The sequence below is a fragment of the Eptatretus burgeri genome, chromosome 6, assembly GCF_056783735.1.
Source record: "Eptatretus burgeri isolate ZD-2024b chromosome 6, Ebu_testis_v1, whole genome shotgun sequence".
Taxonomy (NCBI): domain Eukaryota; kingdom Metazoa; phylum Chordata; class Myxini; order Myxiniformes; family Myxinidae; genus Eptatretus; species Eptatretus burgeri.
Window position 1 is genome coordinate 3,198,040 of NC_140966.1, and position 26,253 is coordinate 3,224,292.

At 41.6% G+C, this 26,253-nt stretch overlaps 1 protein-coding gene across 2 annotated transcripts in view; it reads left to right on the forward strand.

Moving 5' to 3' along the window:
- The window catches only part of LOC147024131 (transmembrane protein 8B-like), a 114,702-nt gene that overhangs the window by 2,711 nt on the left and 85,738 nt on the right, over window positions 1-26,253 (forward strand). For both annotated transcript variants that reach the window (XM_085883722.1, XM_085883721.1), the window contains exons 2-4: window positions 1,177-1,366; window positions 2,114-2,321; window positions 11,517-11,650. In XM_085883722.1, coding sequence (XP_085739848.1) covers window positions 1,177-1,366; window positions 2,114-2,321; window positions 11,517-11,650 — 532 coding nt within the window. The remainder of the gene's footprint in view (window positions 1-1,176; window positions 1,367-2,113; window positions 2,322-11,516; window positions 11,651-26,253) is intronic.

Genomic DNA, 26,253 nt, shown 5'->3' on the forward strand with positions numbered 1-26,253 from the left:
CTTCTGCTCCAGACCCACCAGTCAGAATGCTACCACACTTGGGTTACAGCATTAGGACAGGGCTTAGATAAGCTGCAGGTCCAGTGGTCCTATTTTCAAATTGGTGCATTAAAAGTGAATACACAGAAAATCAAATGTGGGGAGAGAATTCTCATATACACAACCCTGTACATGACAACAATGCCTGACGTATGAGATGAAAATTTACAGTTTTGAGAAGTAATTGTCAATGAGAAGGTCTGAATGAGTGAACATAAAATTGGGTGAAAGATTCAGTGCATTTCATGTGGTGAGAAATCGACCTCCCCGTATGTGCATCTCCTTTGTACGCAACCCAACTCTTCCTCACTTTGCAACTTGTACAAAATTATCTCATACTTTTGTGTAATAACTACTGTTCAATGTGTGAGCAGGTTTTTTTTACTTTTAGAATTCACCCACTGTTGCTTTTGGCTGTCCCACCATATTAAATAAGGCAATTCTCTATGCTTGTACGTTTGAAAATCATAAAAAAAACATTGCTGGGCCGATTTCCACCAAATTTTTACCAACGTGTTTGTAGTACCCCGGGTCAGGTCATGGACACAACTACCACACCCCCCACTCCCGCTGTGAGGGTGGGAGGGGGAGAAAGAACTTTCGATTTTTGCCTGTACACATGCCACAGTGCAAGTGGTTTACTGACCCCTGCTGCAGGTCGTGGGGGTGATTATTAGCCACGGCACAAATCACCCAGCCACTTACATTGTATCTGTGAGCTTCACAGAAATTTCCTTATGTGCCCTATTTTAACAAAAGCCCATTTGTCCTCCCTCCCCTCTCCTTTCCCCTTCACCCGTCACTCCCCACCCACATGTTTCCCTTATAATGCTATTGAGATACCCTTCATCTGCAGATTTCCCCTTATTGTTATTCGATGTTTTCCCACCCCACTTATCTTTTCACGTCCTCTTTCCCAGCCACTTTGGTCCTCCACTCCCCTCCTCCTCCTATGTCCTTTCTTTTCCAAGCATCTCTTTTCTTCCACATGCATCTCCTTTCCTTTCTCCTTTTCCCACACCTTTTCTCTTCCGTGACCTGCCAAAGAAGTCTTTCCATTTGTCAGACTCTACCTTTTTCCTTTCTTACTTTCATCAACGATTCCTACCCACTCCCTCCCTTGTTGATTACCCACAGATGCACGGTTGGTGAGAGAATTCTACACACAGGGCCCACAGAAGCTCAGCTTTTTCCACTTTTACACGAGTGTCCAATTATTCCACTTCCAGCTGCCACAGGATACTACGCTGGCTCTCTGGTCTCTTGTTGCATTTAAAGAGCGAGGATCGGGCCTTGGTGAAGCCTGCCCCGACCATCCTATATCAGTGTGTGTGCTACTAAACATTGACGTAATGGATATGACCCACTTTTTTGCAGCGGTAGTAAACATTATACCAAACAAATTGACAGAATGAGCCATCTAAGCTTTACAGCACGCAGTATCTGCAATTATCAAAAATATTAGCTTTCCATTCTTCAATGATGTCATCATCATTTTCATAAGTTGTGTTATTGGAGTGCAGAGGTGGATGAAAAAGGTCTGAGTGAGTGAACATAAAATTGAGTTCTAGATTAAGTGCCTCATTCTTATTGAGATGATGTTTAAGAGATGACCTAACTGGCCAAGTTATGAATTTAAACGTTTGTGAAATTTTCATCATAAAAGAGCAAACAGTAGGTGTGTGCAGGCACACATTCATTTCTTGGCAAAAATGATGGGATTGGAGAAGACAGAAAAATGGGAGGACAGAAAAGAGTTGAGAAATAGGTAGTGAGAAGAGCAATCAAGAGAAGTGGAATGTATGAGAGAGTGTGCGTACAGGGTCCGTATCCCAATATTTTGTGCACCATTTGTGTTTTCAACTCACCTCGTAGCTCATGATGCTGCGACTCCGGGTTAAAATCCAGATGCTCATGTTATGTGACGTCCTTTTCCTTCTTGCATTGAATGCATGAGCTCATCCATGAGCCTTGGATACTCGATTGGGAGCAGGGGGGGGGGACAATGCTGGTGGTATGGAGTGTGTGAATTTATTTTGGGGAGGAATTTCAAGAACCTTCCTGTTCATTGCAGATATCTTCGGCCTGGAGCCCCTCCAGTGATCAACCCTTTGCAAACGGATTTCCCTCCATACACGCTTGTTCCAGGTGTAATCAGCCTCAGGTTGGAGTGGAACTCTCCAAACAAAACAAACAGCAGCTTCAATGTCTCCAACCCTCTTCCTGGGGACTGGTTCTTGGCTGCTCACCTTCCTGAGGAGGATGGAAAGATTTCTGTGAAGGTATCTCTACTTTCAGCATAAAGCTTTTCATTCTTAACGGCTCCTTTTTATCTTTTATAAATTTTTATTTATTTATATATTATATTCAAAACACTACCGATGTTTCTCACTCATGAATGCAGTACGCTGTAGTTTCCTTTTTTGGGGTTTCAGATAAATATAAGATATATTGGTTCCCTTGCAAGGAACTTCAATGCAGGAGGAAGCCAATCAATCCATCAAAGCATACACAATGGTTCACTATTTATGGTTGATTGCCCGTGTTCTATCCTCTTTAAATGCTGAGCTTCGAGCAAGGAAGTCGTATGTGCCATTGTTAACGGATTTGAACCGCTGACCTCCCAGATTCAGGGTGGACACTCTACCCATTCCACCATCGAGTCTGGTAATGTAGAGGTGTCTTGCTTTGCTTTCAATTTTTTTTGCTTCTAGCTATGGCCCATGAAGATGGAGGTCAATCGGCAGTCGGTTTGTAATTGTAATTGTAGTTGAAAGGAGAATGATTTTAAAAATTAGTATTTTTTTTTTTTTTGCGTACATTTAAAGATGGTGGAGAGGGGGCAAGGGGTGGGAAATTTGTCCAGCCAGGATAGTGGATGGCACACTTAAATACAATCCTACTCATCTGTTTTCTTTTCGATAAACAAAGATATCACTGTGTCTGTTGTCTCGTCTTCCTTGCATCAGTCTTTCAAATGTGCCACACATCTCTGCCTTATTTTATCACCCATGCACATCCACGATCTTCTACACAAACTGATTCCTTTCCGTTCTGTACCTCTCCAAGCCATTGTTACTCGTTTGTATTGTTCCACCTTTCCTTCTTGTGTATGTATATCCCCCATATACTTTGGTAGTTTGTGAACATTCTTCCCTGTGTCGTTTAACTCCTCCATGAGTCCGGAGCTTTGCATGGAACAGCATTATTTTATCCTTATTTAACTCCTGTGACCCAAAGTTCCCACCCACTGGGCATGAACCAGTGGTCAAATCCAAAAAATATTTACATATTTCATGTGTCCCCAAATGTTTATTGCAAAATAAAGTTTCATTGAAAAATGTTAAGAAATGTGCCCATAATTACATTTTTAAATATTTGACCTTTTGACCCCACCCCAGGGGTTTGGGTCCAAAAGTAACACTGCTCTCACACCTTCTTGCTAAGTGGTGATCATAACTATTGTACAGTACTATGTTTGGTGAACTTCTGCACAACCGTTTAGGAGTAGATAGTGTGACGGACGGACGGATGAATAGAAACAGACAGACAGAGCCGATTACAATACAGAAACAGACAGACAGAGCCCCCCCCCCCCATTTTCTTTTTCAAAAAATGTGGGGATAGAAATGACCATCAAGCATGTGACCGAGTATTCGTTACCAAGTTTTACCATCATATGATAATCATTTACTCCAAGCTGTCTTACCTCACATCATTTTACTGAGACATCTTTTTGGGTGCACAGAAAGGTGTCACCACAGGCTGTAGCATCATTACAGCATTGTGTTTACAAAGTGTTGAGTTGGTTTATGCCATCGACATTGTCCATAGTTTTGTTCTCGGCAGGAGCTGATTTGATGTCCACCCTTTGCAGGTAATAGAATATATTGCCAGTGTCACTCTTGCTGAAACAACTTGCCAGATAGAACAAATGGCTTGTAGAGGCAAAGCAATGTAATCATTTTGTTTTGATGCGAATAGTATTTTGTTTTGTTTTGTTTTGTTTTTTGGCACCAATTAGGTACTTTATTGATGAATGGTGTTTTATCTCTTCTTTGCTTTTTTAAATTTTTTTTATTTGTTGCAACATCACATTTTACCAGGGGAAAAGCCCATGAAAATAATGGGTACACAAAACTCAACACAACACAGAGGATTACAACACACAAAGAATGGATTATGTCCAATTAGTTATTTGCAATCAGGGAATGGGAAATCGGAACAGATAGAAATGGGATAATAAGCATGAACGTGTCAAAATGTGATGCAGGATTTCTTTGATATGCTTCAGGCGTTAATGCGAAATGTACAAACATACGGTGCATAAGCACAGCCTTGATTGCTCCTCCTCCCCCCCCCCCCACAAAATAATAATAATAATAATAATAATAATGTGGGCGGTGTATAAGCACAGCCTCATTCACGTCCAAAATTTTACCGATTAAAAATGCGGACGGTATATAGGCACAGAACGCTGGCGTGATTGCTCGATGCCTCGGAAAAAACAACTCGGGTTATGTAATGAAGCCAAAACATGGCTGTTGCTTCTGTGCGTGTATGATGCATCGTGTTTATATAGCTTGGATAGATTCCAATTCCACTGGGCCATGAAGGAATGATCCTACAGGTCAGAAGGCTCGAGGCCTGGGGCTTACACAAACTGTGTGCCTCAGAACGCCTGTAATGCTGATGGGCTGCAACCTATCAACATTTGATTATTCTTTTAATCATCGCTTCTGGTCTTTTTCACACTGTAGAGAAAACTTATAGGGAAGGCATGGCAGTTGTGATTATAACACTTCTGAATATGTCTTGGGCCTAACGGAGCAACAAAATGGCAGACATTATTTTTTTTTTCAGGGGTGGAGTCTGATTTCAATTATGGGTGGAGTCAGGCCAGATGTTCAACCAATGGTCATAATGAAACATGCATGCACATTTTGAGGTTCGGCTAAATATATATAGATAGATTGCCCTGCTTTTATTATTAACACTGGGTGGTGTAGTTAGTTGATATAGTATTGCAACTTAATTATTATTACAGACTAAATCAATGATTGTTTCTTCATCTTTCAGGCTTTTGTCAGCTTTTGTCAATGTTTCCATGTATCTTTTGTTGAATATTTGTGGCTATATTTATTCAGCCAAGCTTTAAATCTTGGAAGAAGGTATCCCATTTATTAGCTGTTTCATTCAGCCTGCATTTTTAAGCCTCCCCCTAGGATAGGGGAAGATTTATTGCTATTGTGGGGTTTGTTTCTACAATTGGTGCCCCCAATTTTAATGGTTCCTCAGAGTTTTTAGACTCCTCGCAGTACTAAATCACCATTTAGGTGTTGTATATTTTTACTTGCAAAATCTAAGAGTTTTCAAGTATATTGTTTAGTCGATTTTGTTATTCTGTTTGTCTATTTGTCTATCGCTTACAAGATACAATTTTAACTCTATATTCATGAAACTTCACCACATGGTGGAGTTTGTCATCATGAAGAAGCCTTTTGTTTTTGAGGTCAAAAGGTCAACAACTAAGGTGGTATTTCTAAAATCCTCAATTTACATCTCATTGACTTGATATTTGAAGAGGATTTCTATTTCAGGTCACTGAATTCAACCAGACAATTATTTTTCAGGTCAACATCGACCAAAAGGTTAACATAGGCCGAATTTCTAAAATTGTCAATTTTCATCTGACTTTAAATTTGAAGAGGAGTTGCATATTTGGTCATTTAATTCAACCACCAATTACTTTTGAGGTCAAATTTGCTTTTTGAATTTTGCAAGTATCATGTTCTGCACGACGTCCTTCGGTGGCGGAGGTAATAAATGTGGATGAAGATAGTTGAGGTGGCCAGTCAGCCTGGATTTTGGAAGTTTAACCAGAAGTGGGCTACTTGGAGCACACGTTCATCCTGGAGTAGATATGGCAGGTCAGCGGATAGAGAGTAGAGGGGTCAATATTGGAGACTAGACGATGGCAAACGTAGAAACTACTGACCTGCCTGCAATGTGAGAGCAACAGTCTTTTTTGCTTTGGTCGAATCACAAGAGAATCCAATAATTTTGAGAGCATTGGATTCCACATAATCCAGAAGAGGCAGATGTGATTCTGGATTACCAGCCTATAGTGGAGAGCAGAACTCCATTCACTTGTGCTATATTTCAGTTGGTTTCCTCCTGGACCATCGATCTGAACCATTTAATATGTTTCTTGGTGGGAAACTTCTGTTTTAAGTTGTCCTACAATGTTTTCGTTTTGATTCTGGCTTTACTTTCTGTATTTCTATTCCTTTATCACTCTAGAGAGTATAGACCAAGTTGCACATACCTTGCATAAGCTGTTAAGGTCCAAACTGACATGAAAAGTGACTTGATGCTCTCCACTTATTTTTAAAAAGCTCATTGTGTAGACAGGAGATGGAGTCGCATTGGAAAATGGCTTGATATAATAAAAATAACTTTAGTTGTGTGACGCATGTGGAATTCTACTTTGTGAAACCATGTCTATCCATCTGTCTGTTATTCTTTCTTTCTCTTTCTCTTTCTCTTTCTCTTTCTCTTTCTCTTTCTCTTTCTCTTTCTCTTTCTCTTTCTCTTTCTCTTTCTCTTTCTCTTTCTCTCCCTCTCTCTCACCGTGACTCACCGATATGGGTTGGAAAATATCCGTTTTAATTTCCTAAGCTTTGCAGAATGTCCAGTTTGCATTTCTTTTCATGTTAATTGGCTGCTCTTAGAGCACCCTTATTCTGGACATTTCCGTCTGTCTGTCCGCGAAACTTTGGTCAAGCCTTGGGGCTAAACCACTCAACCGATTCCAATGACATTTGGTAGGTCGGACCAATATTTCTGGGAATCGTGTGCTTTCGAATATGGGACCCCCGGCCCTAGCAACGGCATAGCAACGGCCCTTTAAAGTGGTCAAAAAAATCGAAAAATCTAAGCTTAGAGTTCTGTGCGCAATCTATCTAGCTCCCTTCATGCTAATTTACAGCCCTAACAAAAAATATTTGTAGGAGGAGATAGGTTTTGGGCGAGTACATGTCGAACATTTCAGAGACGGTTAATTGCGAATATCTCTAAGAGAAAGAGTCTGATTTTGATGAAACTTGGGTGAAATGTGTACAATGTGGCTATGGCTAACATGTACACAAAAATGAATGGTTGCTATGCACACCTCCGTTGCTTAGCAACAGCTAAAATACTTTATCGTACATCGTACACTTATTGTGGACTGTACAAAAAAATCAATACCTCCGAAAATGGACCTCCGAGGGGCCTGTTTTTTTTTGTGCCCAAGGAGAATGTCTTACAGCATCATATAAAAAAAATAAAATCTTTAGCGAATAGATAAATGGAATTACCAGGGCTGCCATTTGTTAGAGTCTCTTTGGAAACATGCCTGAAATTTCACAAGGCGGGTTTCTGGGCGCAAACTAAGAGGGCTGTGATAATCATATTTATTGTGCTAAATTGATTGATAGCATGTACATGAATATCGGCAAGTCGCGTCGGCCAGCTTTCCATCTAGAGCAAGCAGCCATGTCGCCTACCGGCTTGTTTTAATTATTTATTTATTGTTTTACAAACAAACCATAAACTTACTCAGGTCATCCTTTAAAACAATTTGCATAACATTTTAGCAGGAGGTATAGTTTGCTTTTATTAAATTAATAGAAATTGAATGTGATGCCAATAAAACTATTTTTATTCTGTATCTAAATGTGTTACTTGTATTTTTATTTTTTTCATGTTAATTTGCTTTCCAATCTGCATGTGTTTTCCACTTAAAGAGAAGGGGGTTTGTTTTGTCTTTGTCTTTCAACATCCAAAATCAAAACAGTCCTTCATCCTCGTCTTCAAAAACCTCCTCTTCTAAACCCAACAAATTGTACGAATGTAATCAAACAAATTTTGGAATGCTTCTCATTGAGCCTTGTTATTTATTGTTTTTCCACTTTTTATCCAATTTGGACTGACATGACATGACATGACAACACGGCTCACACTATTTTAACTACATAATTTGTAGAGATGGAGTTTGCTGTGTTTTCTGTAACTAGAATCGCATTTGATGTCAATAAAAGCCATAATTTCAGGATCTTGTATACAAGACCAAAAACAAAAGAAGTTCCTTCCGTACAGTGCACATCTGCTATGATTTAGCACCTGTAGCAGAAATTTAAAAAATTGTTTCTTGACACTTACACACAAACGTAACATTTATAAACTGTTGTGCCAAAGTCTTACACATTCAAGAGTTCCGAGATATGGATGTTTTGAGCACAAACAATTTCTTCAAAGTCTTCACTCGTGTTTTCTACTATTATAAAAATGCTGATATTAATACAACTTAGTTTGGGTGAGAAGAAATCAAGCTCGTCATTTAACAATGTTTAATTCACATTAATCAAAATCTTCAAAAAGTTGTGATCACAATAACTCAAAGTAAGCTATATAAATCCAATTGATGACTCGTTAGTTGTTCCATCAAACTAAAAGCCCAGTTTTTGTACTCCAGAATACTGATCTGTTAGGATTAATTAGAAGCTGAAAACAAAATGGCTAAAATTTCATTAGAAGATCGCCCTATAATTGTTTCTGCCTTCCAATTGTGATTATGATGTCCTTTACCATACTCTGTTCGAATGCGTCAGTGCTGCCGAAGCAGTTTCTTGGCAAGGGTTATACGGTTTGCCATTGTTTTCCCAGAAGTCGTTAAGACAGGAATTTAGAATTTTTTCCTGGTGGCGGCAACAGTTCACCTCCACTTCATGAGGACACCATGGGATCTTAACCTCCACCAACTAATGCTGACACATGGGACGCCCAGTTTAACATCAATCCGAGGAATGGCACACACACTGATGAATCACCATTCCTGGGAAACACCTGGATAACAGTTTATAGCTGGGTGGAAATTTGAACCCAGGCTAGACAGCTTATAGGTGAGTGTGCATTCCTTCAGGCCATCCATACCCCCACCAAGTTTTGTGTAACATAAGAAACTGGCCTCATTTATTTCTGATCTCGTCACATCTTTTACTCTGATACTGAGTATATTATTGATTGCACATTGTTTATGGCAAAATATTATACCTATCTCTTTGGAGAAAATTCTAGATCATCTTCTGGAGATTTGCCATGTTGGGAGCAAGGAAATTGCACAGAATAGTGACATTTTATTTTGCTTCATTGAGATGCTGGTACAGTAATACCTCGCTCAGCGCTCAGGACTGCACTAAAAGGGGTCATTATCGCTAAAAGGGGGGATTGCAAAATCGAAAAAGAAAGTGCTAATTGAAAATGCGCTAAAATGGATCATTGTACCATTGTTTATATGGATATGTGTTCCTGACAGCGTCATTTCTTACACGTGAGCGGTAAATAAGGGCTTCATTGGGGTTATCGGTAATAGCACTAATAATAATACAGATGGTAATTAAACATTCTTTTTAATAAATAATTTTGGTTTTTTTATTATAATAACATCAGTAAGTATTAAAAGCATAAAATATGTATAAATATCAATAAAAATAACAATTGCCGTCTCTCCGACTCTGCTAATACTCCTCCCATATGGCAGCGGTGGGATGAGGCTCATCTTGCTGTAAAAGAAATGCGGAGTAAACAGTTCTGATTGGCTCAGACCACGTGCATTCAGCATACAATGGTGGCTGGTGCATTTACTCGGGGAGTGCTGCGTGTTATGATTTTTCTTAATTTTCTTTTTTAGTAAAAATTTTATCCGCAACTTCTTCATATCACCAACAAAGACCTCCATAATGAATCGGCATTCCACAGGGCAGCATTAAGCAAGGTATTTCTGTATATCTTTTTTATATTCTGGAATACAGATTCATCTGACCATCCATCCATGCATCCATTGGGACCAGACTCTGTGCAGAGCATTGGTGCTGCCTAAGCAGTCTCCTTGGCTATTGGGTACAATCCTGGACGAGTCACCACTCCAACACAGGATACCACTCATTTTGCCAACCTCGGAAGGATGACAGGCAGAGTCAACCCCACCTGGTATTAATTCAACAGTCGAGTGGGATTTGAACTCAGGATCCTAGGATCCCAGGCCCACCACCCTAACCATCAAGCCAACACCAGGCATATCTGACTAAACAGCTGTATTTCATATTAATGGCTGATGGAATGTTGGAAAGTAGTCTTTCAACCATGTATTCCTTGAGGAAACGATGCATGAAATATGAAATACCTCTTTCTTTTTCTTTTTTTGAGTGACATTGAATAGCAGAACAACAAATGAAATGAATTCAACATTGTATACCACAGTTAGATCCTTTTGTATGAAAATTATCAGTTATTGGTTTTAGCTAATTAGCAATCTTGTGCTTCAAAATATGGATGCAGAGGAGGGGAGTGAGCATACTTCTTGGTACTGAGGTTACTTGAATCCTGACGTATTTTGAAGTCTCATTATAATTGTTTCCCATGAGGTAAGTGCTTCTCACCTATCTTCTTACATCTACATCGATACCTAAGTAAGAGAATTGTAAAGTAGCTTGGCATCGTATACTTCCGTTACACCTTGCTTTGGGAGTAAACAAAGTAAAACGTCCGAGATGCACTAAATTTGCAGCATATTATTAAATGAGTAAGGCAACTATGAAATATATTCATTTCAGTGAATTTTCATATTTATTTTGTCAGTTTCAGAGATTTGTTGCCATGGGATTTTTCTTTTTGTCAACCTCCATAGTTCCATGGAATTATAGTCAGAGGATTGTGATGTTGGTAACATCAGTACTCTCCTGGGCCTGGCTGGCAGTCATTCAATATCAACTTCAATAATGCTATTGCTCAGCGTCAAGCAATTTCTAGGAAATGCATTTTCAACAGAAAAAAATTGAATGACCTTTTTCAGGCAGTTAATCCCATAATCCTCCACCCCCTCCCTCTCCAACAGCATTCATCTTGAATAGAGGTCTTTTAATTTGAGAGAGCATTTGTGATTGCGACGTTGGCTATCAAACCAGAGGTTTTCTTTCCATCTCTGTTTCAGACAACTGAGTCATACAAAGCACGTAATCATATAGCTTTGCGTATTTGGAAAATTTTGGAGGGTAAAGCAATTGAAAAACTTGAAGATATTGCTCTTTTTTATTTATTTATTTATTTTCCAAATTGTCATTTGGATAGTGCAGTAAATTATTGGTTTATAATGACTTTTATTTCAACAGTCTTGTGGCTGATGTATCTTTCTTGGGTTCATCTAAATATTTGAGGTAACATATGTATCTGACTGAGGTTGAGAGCAGGGTAAACAGGATAGAACAACTTTAATCAGCTTGTTTCTTTCCATCATGACATGAGGAGGATACTGTATGAAAGTGTTTAAGGCAGTGAGTTGTCACTAATATTCTGTTTGTTTTTTTCTCTAGTGTATCCCTAAACACAGTTTTGTGTACCGCAGACACCTGTGCTTGAATTTGTGCGTGTTCAAACAGGGCCTGACAGCTGAGTGCCGCTACCTTTTCCAGCCACAGCTCATTGTGGAGAAAAGGACAGGATTGCAGATACTGTACCCAGGCAGAGCACTTCAACAATATATTGGAAGCCACAATGACACCTGTCTGAGCAAGTATGATTCCCACCGCAGCTTTCGCATAAAATGTAAACTGGTTGATCATTGTTTCAGTATCAGCAGCAAGCAATCTGTCTGGATCATCCATTCATCACAAAGTAGTCATTTGAGTAAACTTTTTTTTTGTATACATAGTGAAGGCTCAGGGAAGAGCCGGAACACAATGGATCAGGACACAACATCACAAAAGGAACAGTAGAAGTAGAAGGGGGAAATGCCAATAGTAGGGGCGGATGGAGAAAATGGACAGAAACAGACAAACCAGGGATGCAGTTATCAATGAGGAGTAGAGGAAACGCAAGGGGTGGACAAGTTGGAATATAGAAGCAAAATTTGGGGGTGGTTTAATGGGTGTAGATAACACCATGGTTTTGAGTGGGGTTTGATTTGAGATGATGGTGCACATCTGTCTTGAAGATCTGGAGAGAACAACAGCGTAAATTACTTTAAAGTAAGTTTCCACAAAATTGGTGTTGATTTTTACCCTGCACACATGAAGCGAAAAGCTCGGTTAAGCAATTGGTTCATATATGTCCATCTGTCTGATCAGTTTATGATCGAGAAACAACTTATTTAAATTGAATATTATATATTGGACACGAATCGGAACATAAATAGGACAAGTTTCTCGTTTTACCGTACTTTGGCTTTGGCCTGACTGCTCATGCACAGAGCATTAGATAATATTTTTTACTCAGTTTGCCTGCCTGGCAGTGAAACGAAGTTGAAAATCATTCCAAACAGGAAACTTACTGTTTTTATCCCCCACCGCGTGGCAGAAGGGGGATATTGTTATCGTCCGGCTGTCCGTCCGTCCGGCCGGCTGGCTGGGCGTCAACATTTATAGCTGTGAGTGCGATAACTCATAAACTGTTCGCCATATCGATTTGATATTTGGGTCACACATGTACCACCTGAAAAGGAAGAACCCTATTGATTTTGGGCATGGCTGCATCCAAGATGGCCGACTGGGGCGGTTGTCCGGCTGGCTGGCTGGGCGTCAACATTTATGGCGTCAACATTTATAGCTGTGAGTGCGATAACTCATAAACTGTTCGCCATATCGATTTGAAATTTGAGTCACACGTACCACCTGAAAAGGAAGGACCCTATTGATTTTGGGCGTGGCCGGATCCAAGATGGCCGACTGGGGCGGCCATCTTGAAAAAAATGTTTTTTCACCATATCGATTTGAAATTTGAGTCGCACATGTACCACCTGAAAAGGAAGGACCCTATTGATTTTGGGCGTGGACGGATCCAAGATGGCCGACTGGGGCGGCCATCTTGAAAAAAATGTTTTTTGTAATAAATGGAAAACCGCTTGTATGATTTCAATTATTTTTGGTTACTACATTCCTCACCCCTGAGGAACTTTTTCGAGATGATGAGCAAATGGTGTCTTGTTTCCAATTCACCTCCCTCATTATCTGGAATATGTATGACCTTTTTCATTCAATGGCAGGGGATTCCCCATCTCTGATGGTATATTTAAGAACATTCTAAACGACACAAACAACCGGCACGCTTCACTAATGTAGTGAGTTGGAGAGGGTGATGTAATAGATACTGGATAAAACGGCAGTAAAACCCGAGATTAATATATTTACATGCCTCGAAACCTCTTTAAACCTTCATTGAAATGAATTATATACTTGAACACTGCAGAACACAAATCACCTTCACAATACTTTATATCGATATATAGCGAGAGAGGGTGTGGCATGTGAGAGGGTGCACTATCGTGGTGGAGAAGAGGCCGCCGATATATAGGCTATGTTTGATGCCGATTGATTCTGCGTTTTGGTGATCAATAAAGCCTCAGTCTCTTAAACTGTCACTCAGCGTTGTCTTATTGCAGTCACGCTAAACTTCCGGATTTTTTTTAACGATCTTTAAAATCATTATTTTATTAAAATCGACATATATACTGAACACTGCATAGGCTGTCGTGTTCTATGAACTCTCCAGTCATGATGCAGTAAGAACTCCATTATTTGATTTAGCAACCTCAGGATATGGCATGAAATGGTTTAGAAATTGGATCACCTTCATCATGTGGGCCTTGAGCCTGCTCTTTGGTAGTTTTTTAAGACTTGGTTTTCTCCACTGACTTGTGTTTTTGATTCCCATGGCTTCTCATGTCTCACCAATCTGCACAGTTGAAAATGTGCCAAAAAACGTTCAACATCATTTGAAGGAGGCCTTTGTCTTTCATTTGGACTTACAAAGGCAGGTTTAAGGTTTTCTTTTTAAGGATCACGTGCTTACCTGTTTAGTCAACCGACCGGACTGTTGTAAAGAACAATCATTTCATGTACGTATATTATTTATTGGTGTCGTTTTGTTGCCTGTCTGAAGCTACCAATAAGTACAGAGTGAAATGCATTTATTGTATAATATGTTCACGCACATCAGATTGGGGATCACATCAATTGCATGTATACGTGCATAAGCACACAGTTTTTTGTCATCAGCTAGTCCTCACGATTATAATGATTCATTGAACAGCAACAGCTATTCCTAATGCATAAAATTAACAATTCAAGGATGTTATAAATTGTATGAATTCTTCAGCACCCTACACTTAACTTTATATTTGTGTATTCTTGTATTGATTTATAATTTTGTTTTGATCACATGCCTATTACTCAAATAATATCTTTACTAATTTATAAGCGATTGACTAAATTTCTGACAGTCTGAATTATCATCATCTGTCTAGATTAGCCATTCATCACAAAGTAGAAATAATAGTTAAGAGACACACACACACACACACACACACACACACACACACACACACACACACACACACACACACACACACACACACACCTTGGAGTAGAAGAAAAACACCAAATATGTCACAAACAAATGTGCAAAACAATTACCAAAGAATATCTGCGGAGAACAAGGCTGATCCTGAAAACATATCTTTTTCCAAGGAACAAAATCAAAGCTATAAACCAACTCACAGTACCTATTACTGTTGTGCTCCAGTACAGGTGTGGAATAATAAACTGGCCACAATCAGAAATCGATAAACTGGATATCAAAACAAGGAAACCATTCACCATCCAAAAAATCGTTCACAAAAATCAATGCATCCCGTGAATGTACCGACTGAGACGAGAAGGAGCTTGATGGAGCTCAACCAAGTGCACAGAATGACAACTGCAGGATTAGCTGAATACATGAAAAGTGCAACAGACTATCGAATCCAATTTGTAGGCAAACATGAAGACAACAAACCAGAGAAGGTATCCCGAATCCACCGAGCAAAAAATTTCCAGACACGTGTGAATGGAAGATGTCACATAAGAAACCGATACAACAATGAAGACAGCTCCAACAATTGCAAAAAAGACAAAATAAAAATGAAAAACAAAATATAAACAGATATACACTGACAACTGGGAAAACAACAAAAGTGCAAGAAGTTATATAAAAAAAAAGAAGAGTTGGACAGATTGGAAATAGACAAAAAAGGTTTTTTGGAATGGCTAAAGGGGCTGTCACACCTTGACGATTTAGCCAACCTATGCCGATTTATGAAAAATTGGCCTAATATGCTGGCACACGTCTAATACGTTATGGGTAGGTTTTATATCCGTTAAGAGCACGCTGAAAAACACTGCCATAAGTCGCTGTACGCTGGCTTTAATCGTTGAACTTTGTGTTTTTTCTCAAATTTTCGTATGCTTAAAATTTCACGACGTACTCGGCGTTTGGCTCACACGTTCTGCTACGCTGGCCATAAGGTTTAGGCACGTTATGCGATCGTTGACACACGTTATTTATATGTTACTCATATGTGGAAACACGTTGAGGTGACATTTGCGTACCCGAAACTTATTCATAAACTATCGGTAACGTTTTATAAGCACGCTACACGAACGTTGTTCACAGCTCGCAACGCGCTACTAGAAAGTTTCTCATACATCGAAACACATCAAAGTAATGTTTAGGGAACCCGTGATATTTATAATCTATGAGTAACGTGCTTGGGAATTAGTTGTAGAGCATGTCCTACGAACAAATAAGTATGTAGACGTATTTGAAGTCTTCAAGACGACCACAGAACTTAATGAACGTGTTTCTAACTTACAGATACCGTATAATGGCGTATTGGCAGCGATTAGGGGAATTGGTATATAAAAAGGGGCTTCACAGGAAGAACCCGTCTTTTTTTTAGACTTTGTGGTGAGTACATGTGGATGTCATTCCGAGAGATGGAGGATACGGCAATGCTGAGATGACAATACCTACCTGTCCTCCAACATCAACATGACCTCATCGAGTTGACACTGCGCCAGTTGCGTGCCAATAGAGCCGGGAGAAGAAGACGTGAAAGGAGGAGAAGGTACTGGGTCAGACCATGGATCTGGAGGCGACGCCATTACGGCATATATGCCCAGCTCATGGAGGAACTCCGTAACGAGGATCAAGCATCCTTCATCAACTTCCTGCGAATGCCCCCAGCGATGTTCGACGAGCTACTAGCCAGAGTGGGTCCAAGGATAACCAAGCAGTACACCTTCTACAGGGATCCGCTTGAGCCTGGCATGAGGCTGGCACTGAGCCTGCTGCTGTTGGTCCCGTGACTGCAGTGCTGTGGAAGCGATTTAACTCGTTCAATGGAAACAAATTAAATTGCCGATCACCAACGTCCAAAAACATTAGACGAGTGACAGCAAGGTAACTCGTTCAATGGAAACGATTTGAATTTCCTTGCACCAGCGTCAAAAAACAATAGCCGAGTGACAGCCGTTTATTAAAATAGTTTAGTGGCAGTCAATGGATAGCAAACGTCACTTAATCGTAAACGATGCGCTCCCATGTTATGCATTCACTAGACTATCGTTGGGCATAGGTTGTGGACGCCTAAAACATGATAAGCAATCGTTGGTATAACTAATCTATAAGTTATCGAAGCGTTCTGTGTTCATTACTAGTACATTATGCATTTGTCAAATCTTTTTTTAATAATTTCAATAGTAAAACAAAGAAATATTTCATCTTCGGAATGAGGAAAAAAAAATTAGCCCTTACAGAACATCGAACAATGGTGCAAAGTATTCTCCTATTCGTTTACGCAACGAGGATCCATCATCCCCCACAGCCTCCACATTACGCTCACATACTACCACTGACATAGACATACAGCTACTACCAATGCTACTACCACTACTACTACTACTACAGTCACGCACACCTACTACTAGTAATAGTACTGCTACTATTGATGCTACCGGCGTTCACATCTACTCACCATGGAGTCTGGAACAATGATTGGTTTTTATTGTGAAGTCTATTTGTATATACCAATTCCCCTAAACGCTGCCAATACGCCAGTACATGGTAGATGTAAGTTAGAAACACTTTCAGTAAGTTCTATGGTTGTCCGGAAGACGTCAATTTAATTCGTCTACATACGACAATGTGCGTTTTACATATGTTACAAATAGGTTCATAGCATGTTACTCAAAGGTTAGAAGCACGTTTTACTTAGGTTCAAAACATACTACTCATAGGTTAAATGCACGTTACTCTTACGTTCATAGCACACTAATCATTGGTTCAAGGCCAGTTATACATAGTTTCAATGCACGTTACTCATAGTTTCCAAGCACGTTAAACATAGGCTAAGCTGACGCTACTCATTTGTTCAAAGCACGTTACTCATCGGTTAGAAATTTGGTTTCAAGTATGTTGGCCATTACCTTGACATGCTTCGACTTGTGAGTAACCTACAAATAACGTGTGTTCACCACGTTTAAACGATCGCAGAACGTGCTAGGAACAGATGCCAACGCATGCGAAACGTGTGAGCCTTACGTCGAGTACGTCTTAAAATTTTCAACATGCTTGAAATTTCACGATGTATCAAACGGACTCGGTAATGTGCCAGCGTACTTCATTGATTTCCAGCATACTCTAAACGTATACACAACTTACCTATAGCGTATTTGACGTGTGCCTAGCATTGTAAACACATTTTTTCATAGAATGGCATACTCTGGCAAAATCGTCAAGGTGTGACTGCGATGTTGACACTTCAAATTCTCAGGCAGTTTTGATTTCAATCGGCGTCTGGCAAGTTCTTAACTGGCTACGCCACGAGTTTGCCGGCGATACGTATAGCGCGCAAAGGGTAAGTTAAACTATCGTTTGTCATAGGTTTTGAATGCCGACCACAAGGTAAGCATGTGTTGGTAAAAGTTATGTATAACACAACGAAACGTTCTGTGCCCATTACTAATATGTTATGCAAACGACCAACACGTTATGAATACGCCAAAAACTTTTAGAAAAACATCAAAATTTCAGCGTAAGCCAACGTTTTACATACATTTTTATATGTTGCCATTGCTGGCTAAAACGTCAAGGTGTGACAGGGCCCTAAGAAGAGGTCAACTCAACTGGGATTGAGAAAAAATCAATGTAAATGCCCAAGATCAAGGACACTACATGAATGTCTTTTATAAAATGGCAGGACTGAGTCAATCGGACAAGTGTAGGTTCTGCAAGGTAGAAACAGAAAGTACAAGCCACCTCCTCTTGGGATGTAAAAAAAAAACTCATGTCAGAGCAGCTAAACGCCCAAAGGCACAACAAGATATATAGAGTAATCCACTGGCATGTCTGCAAAAGTCCCAATATCCCAATTCCAGAAAAATGGAAACATGAACCAAAAGCAGTCACTGAAAACAAGGAAGTAATGCTCACGTACGACCTAATGATCCAATTGAGTATGAACATAGAAAACAAAGCATTGTGACCGGATATAGTACTGAGGTACAAAAAGGAGAAGAAGGCATCGATAATTAATTGAAGTGTCGACAGTACCCAGTGATTTTGGCCGAAACAATGCATAAATCAAAAACTTAGGGGCAATACCCCTGGATTCCCACCTGGTAGCAGCTGGATAAGATAACCAGCGAACCACTGGTAGGCATGGATAACACACAAAATATGTAACGGAGAAGAAAGTAAATACCTATGAATTTTTTTTTTTTAATGCTGTGAACAAACATAGGTACATCACAGGTGATGAAGGTTGTGGTCAAGTTTCATCAGAATTGCATTTGTAGTTTCTGAGAAGAAAGCAACTATCTATTTCAGGGGGCAACCCCCTTTTGGCCCGTTTTTATTTTATTTTATTTTATTTTATTTTATTTTAATGCCATGAATAAACTTTGAATAAAAATACACGGTGATGAGCATTGTGGTAAAGTTTCAACGAAATTGTATGTACAGTTTCAGAGAAAAAGTTGCCAGCACTTGTTTACGGACTGACGGATGGACAACACGCCATCCCATAGATCTTAAAAACATCACGCCAGAACCTCATAAAGATCTTAAAATCCATCCCTGGGAATATTGCTGCAAATGAACTGCAGTTGGAAGCTGTCTGGGACTCGGTGACTATTCTCAAAAGAGCCCTCAGAACAAAACTTTCAGAACAAGAAAACTTCACAAATTGGTCCATAAATCATGATCCTTTACTGAAATGGAGGTGGATACTTCGAGACCTGGGATGACTCCGTTCCACCTTCTGAAACCCGCATTTGGAGATAACAACCATTGAAACACACACACCGCTCCTCTCTTTCATAGTTTCCTTGCATTAAAGCAGGGGTTCCCAACCTTTTTTTTTACTGCGGTACCATTTCACATGTTCGTGGTCCCACCGAGTACCACTGTACCAAAATTCACCTAAAATAGTGTTTATTTGCGATACAGATACGACAATGGGGAGTTAAACAATACTAACAATTCACAACTATGACATTGAGCAATCTAATCTGAACAAAAGAATGATACAGTAAATACCTATTTGATTGTGTAACATGTCCAGTCAATGGGATGGTTGAGTCTGCTTCTTGCTCACAAGCAGGTCGATGTCAGGCTTTGTTTTGGATAAAGCGCACCGAACATCATGTTCAACATCCAGTAGGGATCTTTGTTTTGTTTTTCGAATAACGACTGACGAGAACCCAGCTTCACACAGCCATGTAGATGGGAATACTATGAGCGAATGAACAGCCAGGGCAGCTAGCTTAGGGTAAGACCCCAACATTCCACACCAGAAGTCCGCAAGATTCATCTCGTCGAACTGATCTCGGGCTGTGGAGTCGTTCTGGAGATCAATCAAGCTTTCCTGCAGTCCTGTTCCAGGTGGCAAATCCAATGCATTCATGCGAAATGGGTTGCGAATCATTTTCAGATCCAGTTCCTTGAGATCCGGAAAATAGGAATTTAATTCCTCATCCAAATAAGCGAGGTGATCTTTTGCCAGTTGTATGAACTCCCTTGGGGGATTCTTTTCACGCTTCTGAAGAATATCGGCCGTGCAAGAAAACATGACCACCACTCCCGCTTCGACATTCGTCTTCCACAGATGGAGTTTTTCCTGAAATCCCTTGACCTTGTCTATGAAGTCAATGATAGTCGCGCCAGTCCCCTGAAGAGACTTGGTCAGGGCGTTTAACTGAGAGAAAATGTCGACCAAATAAGCCAGGTGCAATGCCCAGTCGGGGTCGTTCAAAGCAGCGACGAAATCGACAGTCTTTGGTTTTCCATCGTTTTCGAAGAATTCACGAAGCTCAGCTCGCAGTTCAAACACACGCTCCGCAATATTTCCACAGGATAACCATCTCACTTCAGTGTGGAATAAGAGAACTTTATGGTCGGAGTCGAAATCCTCGCAAAGTTTCTTGAAAAGTCGCGAATTGAGAGCCTGGGATTTCACATGGTTCACAATTTTGATCATGGTTGAGAGAACGTCAGTCAATGGCTTGGGGAGCGCCTTGGCTGCGAATGCGTGGCGGTGGATCGTAGAGTGTAGGCCGTGCACTTCAGGAGCAACTGCCTTCACAAGCGTTTGGAAACCTGATCTGCACCCCAACATAGCTGGAGCACCATCTGTCATACAGCCTTTCAGATCAACCCATGACAGCCCAACTTGATCAAAGACAGAAGACACCTCTTCGAAAATGTCCTTTGCTTTCGTTGTGGTTTTAAGCGGGCGGAAAAAATAGAATTTCATCCTTGAACTTGGCTTTATGCACGTACCGAACGAATGCTAACAGTTGGGCACAATTTGCCTCGTCAGTTGACTCATCCAATTGCATATAAAATCCGCATGGAGATGCCTTGATTTCTGCCACCACCTGGTCACGAATATTGGTTGACATTTCTTCAATGCGCCTCTGAACTGTGTTGTTTGACAACGAAAGAGAATTGAGCTTCTTGGCGCTTTGTTCTCCCAGCATGAGACGTACGATATCCTTTGTGGCGGGAAGGATGAGGCTTTCACCGACGGTGTGAGGTTTTTTTCTGTTCTGCAATTCGCAGTGCGACTAAGTAGGATGTCTTTACGGCTGCCGTGGACTGCTGTTGAAAACTGCCGCTACCGTCGAAGCGTGCTCTTTTCATGGCATTTTCCTTCCGACGAAAAAAGTCATGGTCCTTGTCGCTGTGTTCAGGATGAACAGAATCAAAATGGTGCTTCAATAGACTTGGCTTCATAGATTGATTGCCGAGAACTTTTCCACAAATCACACACTGTGGAGCTTCTAATTCACCTTTTTGGATGGAAGTGAAGCCTAACTTGAGATAACTCTCCGAATATTTTCACATTGACATGATGCTGGTGAATGATAACGGTAACAATAAGCCGGGCAATAAGCAATGATGTCAGTGGGGCATGTAGAGACAAAACGAATAATACGACTTGTGCACAATGGCCGATAACAAACGGCTGACAATGTGCGGCCGCTTTCGATATAAATTTAATTATCGTGCACAAGCTGCATGAGAGAGAAGTAAAATAAAAACTGCGTTAAAAAAAAGAAAGAAAAAAAAAAAAGCTTGCTGCCGCGTAACATGCCACGTACCACCGAAAAAGTCCAAATGTACCACCTGTGGTTCGTGTACCACAGGTTGGGAACCCCTGCACTATAGTGCACTTCATACCATACTTACTGGGCATGACATTACATTTGGAGCACAATGACATAAAAAGTTCAGCTGGTTACTTGGAACTCTGACTCCAACAGAGTTCCGAGTAGCAACTAATGATGGATAGCGATGAAATCTTAGGTTGAAAATCCAAAAAGTGATTCAGAACCACACCCCTTGAGCGAATGACTGGCAAGGCACCAAATAATATAAAGTCATTGGTCGCAATTATCACTGCTCACTGGGGACAGTGGAGAACCTTTCCAACCTTTGGACCCGTTGAACCCTTCATACATTTTTATACCACTTTAGACCACTCTAGATCCCTTCAGACTCATTAGACCTTTTCAGACCCCTTTGGAGCTTTCGACCTTCCATTTTCAATCAATGACCTCTCATTTATTTGTAAATTCCATTTCGTACTCTATCCCAGAGCACCACACTAACATCCGCCAGACCAGGTTTATTATCTCGGTCACTTAAGGTGTACGGAGATTGTGTATTAACCCTGTTTGTCTGTTTGTCTGTCTGTTGGTTCGATGACAACAACAAGGTTTTTTTTTTTAATTTTGGTTCAGATCCAGCCTATCAGTGGGATGCAAAACATAAACTGTTCAGCCTGGCAAAGGTATGCGTTCTACCAAATGTCGTTCGTGAAATGACCTTCGATGGCTGAAGTAATAATGCAATGCTACATTCAAAAGTTCATTATAGCCCTGATGAACAATGCATTTTGTTTTGTACAAATATGACTCTTGGAAGAGCGGAGTGATGTTTTCAGTGCAACATCCTTAACAGTGGGTTGGTAGAGAAACAGATGAACACAATTAAGGAATGAGCAAACGGAAAAAATAAGCAAAGAGGTGAGGGAGAGAAAGATGTCACCTGCATTGAAGAGTTTGTACCAGGATGGGTTTATCACAGGGATTATAAAACAGGGATGTAAAATATTATATGGAAAGGGATGAAGGATGACATTAGGTGGCAGTTTACTTCCAACTGAATACCATGGAGAGAAGGGTCTGAATGAACTGACTCAGGAAAGCATTTCCATAATCGAACAAAAGAGAAACAAAGCTGTTTGTCATGTAGCCATTCTCACTTTGTGATGCAAGTTTACTGTAATTGCAACAGTAATATGTGCCTGGTGTTGGCTTAATGGTTCGGGTGGTGGGCTTGGGATCCTCGGGTCCTGAGTTCAAAACCCCCCCTCAGCTGTTGAATTTATACCAGGTGGGGTTGACTCAGCCTGTCATCCTTCTGAGGTTGGCAAAATGTGTACCAGCTTGCTGGGATTATTGAGCTATTCGAGCATCCTGCGTCGGAGAGGCGACCCATCCAGGATTGTGCCCAACTCAGGAGACTGCTTCGGCAGCACCGACACTGTACAGAGTTTGGTCCCAATGGATTTGGATTTGGAACAGTAATGTGTCATCAGGGTATGGTGAGGGACAACAGAAACCCGTGGCAGAAAAGGGACATATAAACACACTACCTCAGAACAGACATCATGAATAACGATTTGGTTCCGAATTTAAACAAATTCCCAAAGTGGAAAAAAAATGTTTATTGATTCTTAAAGTTGCAGATGCTTTCCGCTTTATATACCCACCCACCCCTTCCCCCCACTCAACCATCATCACACCCCACCCATCTCTCTCCAAACTTGTTCTCCTAAAAACTTTACTCACTCGATGACATGGCTCAAGCTGAACATCTCTTCAATTGATGTACTTGATTTTTGAAGGTCTTATTTATTATTATCCTGTTGACTGCAGAGAACTTTGAGGCATCAGTTTTATCTTAGTGCCTTATTACAGCTGAAACTTTGAAATTACTATCTATAAATCTTTTTGTATGCAGGTATCGAGATTCATGGAAGAGCTGAACAGTAAAGAGCAAAGGATTAACTTACATAATGTGGCAACAGGAAAACGGTGGGATGCCAGCAAAGAGATGCACCACCGCACAAGGAGAGGATGACGGTCCAAAACAGCGTCTCAGATTGTGTAGTATAGCTTATTGGTCAAATTGTGTGAGACCATGAGGTGACAATAAACTTGAAATCCTGTCGGGAAGTGATCGAGGCAATGGACGAAGGAAGACAAGTGTCAAAGTTAGAAAATTTGGGTATGAAAGAATAGGGTAAGATTTGAGTGTAGATAAGCCCCCCGCTGGGGGTAAGAGCCCCCCCCCCGCAACGGGGGTGGGCAGTGGTGACCGTACAAAGGGGGCAGGAAGTGGTGACGATGCAACGGGGGTGGGCAGTGGTGACCGTACAAAGGGGGCAGGAAGTGGTGACTGCGCAACGGGGGCAGGCAGTGGTGGAGGTGCAATGGTGCGGGCAGTGGTGGAGGTGCAGCGGGCAGTGGCGGAGGTGCAGTGGTGGGTGTGCAGCAGGTGCGGGCAGTGGCGGAGGTGCAGTGGTGGATGTGAAGTCGTGGGTAGTGGTGGAGGTGCAGTGGGCACGGGCAGTGGTGGAGGTGAGCGGGCACAGGCAGTTGCGGATGTGCAGTGGGTGTGGGCAGTGGCGGAGGTGCAGAGGGTATGGGCAGTGGTGGATGTGCAGCAGGTGTGGAAGTGGCAGAGGTGCAGCGGTTGCGGGCAGTGGCGGAGGTGCAGTGGTGCGGGTGGTGGAGCTGCAGCAGGCAGTGGTGGAGGTGCAGTTGTGGATGTGCAGTGGGTGCAGGCAGTGGCGGAGGTGCAGAGGATACGGGCAGTGGTGGATGTGCAGTGGTTGCGGACAGTGGAGGAGTGCAGCGGTTGCGGGCAGTAGAGGAGGTGCAGCGGTGTGGGTATTGGAGGATGTGCAGCGGTGTGGGTAGTGGTGGATGTGCAGCGGGTGCAGACATTGGAGGAGGTCAGAGGGTGCAGGCAGTAGCGGAGGAGCAGCGGGTGTGGGCAGTGGCGGAGGTGCAGCGGCTGCAGGCAGTGGTGGGTGTGCAGCAGTTGAGGGCAGTGGTGGAGGTGCAGCAGTTGTGGATGTGCAGCGGTTGCAGGCAGTGGCGGAGGTGCAGGCAGTGACGGAGGTGCAGCGGGTGCGGGCAGTGGTGGAAGTGCAGCAGGTGCATGCAGTGGCAGTGTACAGCGGGTGTGGGCAGTGGTGGATGTGCAGCGGGTGCTGGCAGTGTCAGATGTGCAGCGGGTGCTGGCAGTGGCGGAGGTGCAGCTGTTGCGGGCAGTGGCAGAGGTGTAGAAGTGGCGGATGTGCAGCGGTTGCGGGCAGTGGCGGAGATGCAGCGGTTGCGGGTAGTGGCGGAGGTGCAACGGGTGTGGGCAGTGGCGGAAGTGCAGCAGGTGCAGGCAGTGGTGGATTTGCAGCCGATGTAGGCAGTGGTGGATGTGCAGCGGGTGCTGGTAGTGGAGGTTGTGCAGCAGGTGCTGGCAGTGTTGGATGTGCAGCGGGCACTAGCAGAGGTGCAGCGGGTGCGGGCAGTGGTGCATGTGCAGCGGGTGCGGGCAGTAGCGGATGTGCAGCAGTAGAAATTGGTAGACATGAGGTATGGGAGACAGTTTTTGTGGATGATGAGATTATTAAATATGTCGATTCTTCATTCTGCAGGAAGGATTGTAGACACAGAATTCTGTGTAGTTTTGAAGGAGCGGGAGTTAGGGACATTGAAGGAAGGGTAAACGATATTGTATCAGGTCACGGCAGGAAAAAGTTGGTTGTGGTCCACCTAGGTGCAAATGATGTCGGGAAAGTTTACTCAGAGGTTTTGAAAAATAGATACAAGGATGTTGGGTAAGCGGCTAAAAGCAAAGGGTTGTGAGGTCATGTTTTCTGGGATCCTCCCAAGATTTGGAAACAATATAGAAATTATGAGCAGAGCAATAGACGTCAACCAATAGCTGGAAGAATTGTGTCAGGGGAAGGTTTTACATTTCGGAAGCAGTGGGAATCATTTAGGGGACAAAGGGAGTGTTTCCAGAATGATGGCCGTGTATTAAATAGAAAGGGGTCAGCAAGGTTTGCAGTGGGAATTGAGGAAGGAATTCAGGCTTTTTTTTAGGTCAGCGGAAGGTGGGGAAGCTATAAAGGAAGGAACAGATGAAGTAATTGGGATAAGTAAGACCAAGCAGGAAAATAGAATTTCAGAAAGGGAAAAGTTAAATACAAGCTGGTGGGCGACATGGGTGGTCGCTATATAATTGCATACTAGTCATACCGTTTTTGACGGATCGTACTGAAATTTTTTGACAAAGAGGTTGATTATAGTGCGCATAAAAGCGTGGAAGCCGATTTTTGATTTTCGAAAAAAAAAAAATATATATATATATATATATATATATAGGTAACACATATATATATATATATATATATATATATATATATATATATATATATATATATATTCGGATTTTTTTCAAAAATTTCAAAGTCCCGTTGCTAGGCAACGGTGGCGTCCATTGCAACGGTGCTCAAAATCATACAACTGGATCCTGGTGTGAATCTACCAGTCAAGTTTCATTAAAATCGGTTGACTCCTCTGGCCTCCAGAGCTGTCCATTACATACATACAGACAGATGGAAAACCTGAGCATAACGATAGTCCAGCGACCACCCAATATTCTATACCAATGCCAGAAGTTTAAATAATAAGATGGAAGAGCTTGAAGCCAAAGTAGATA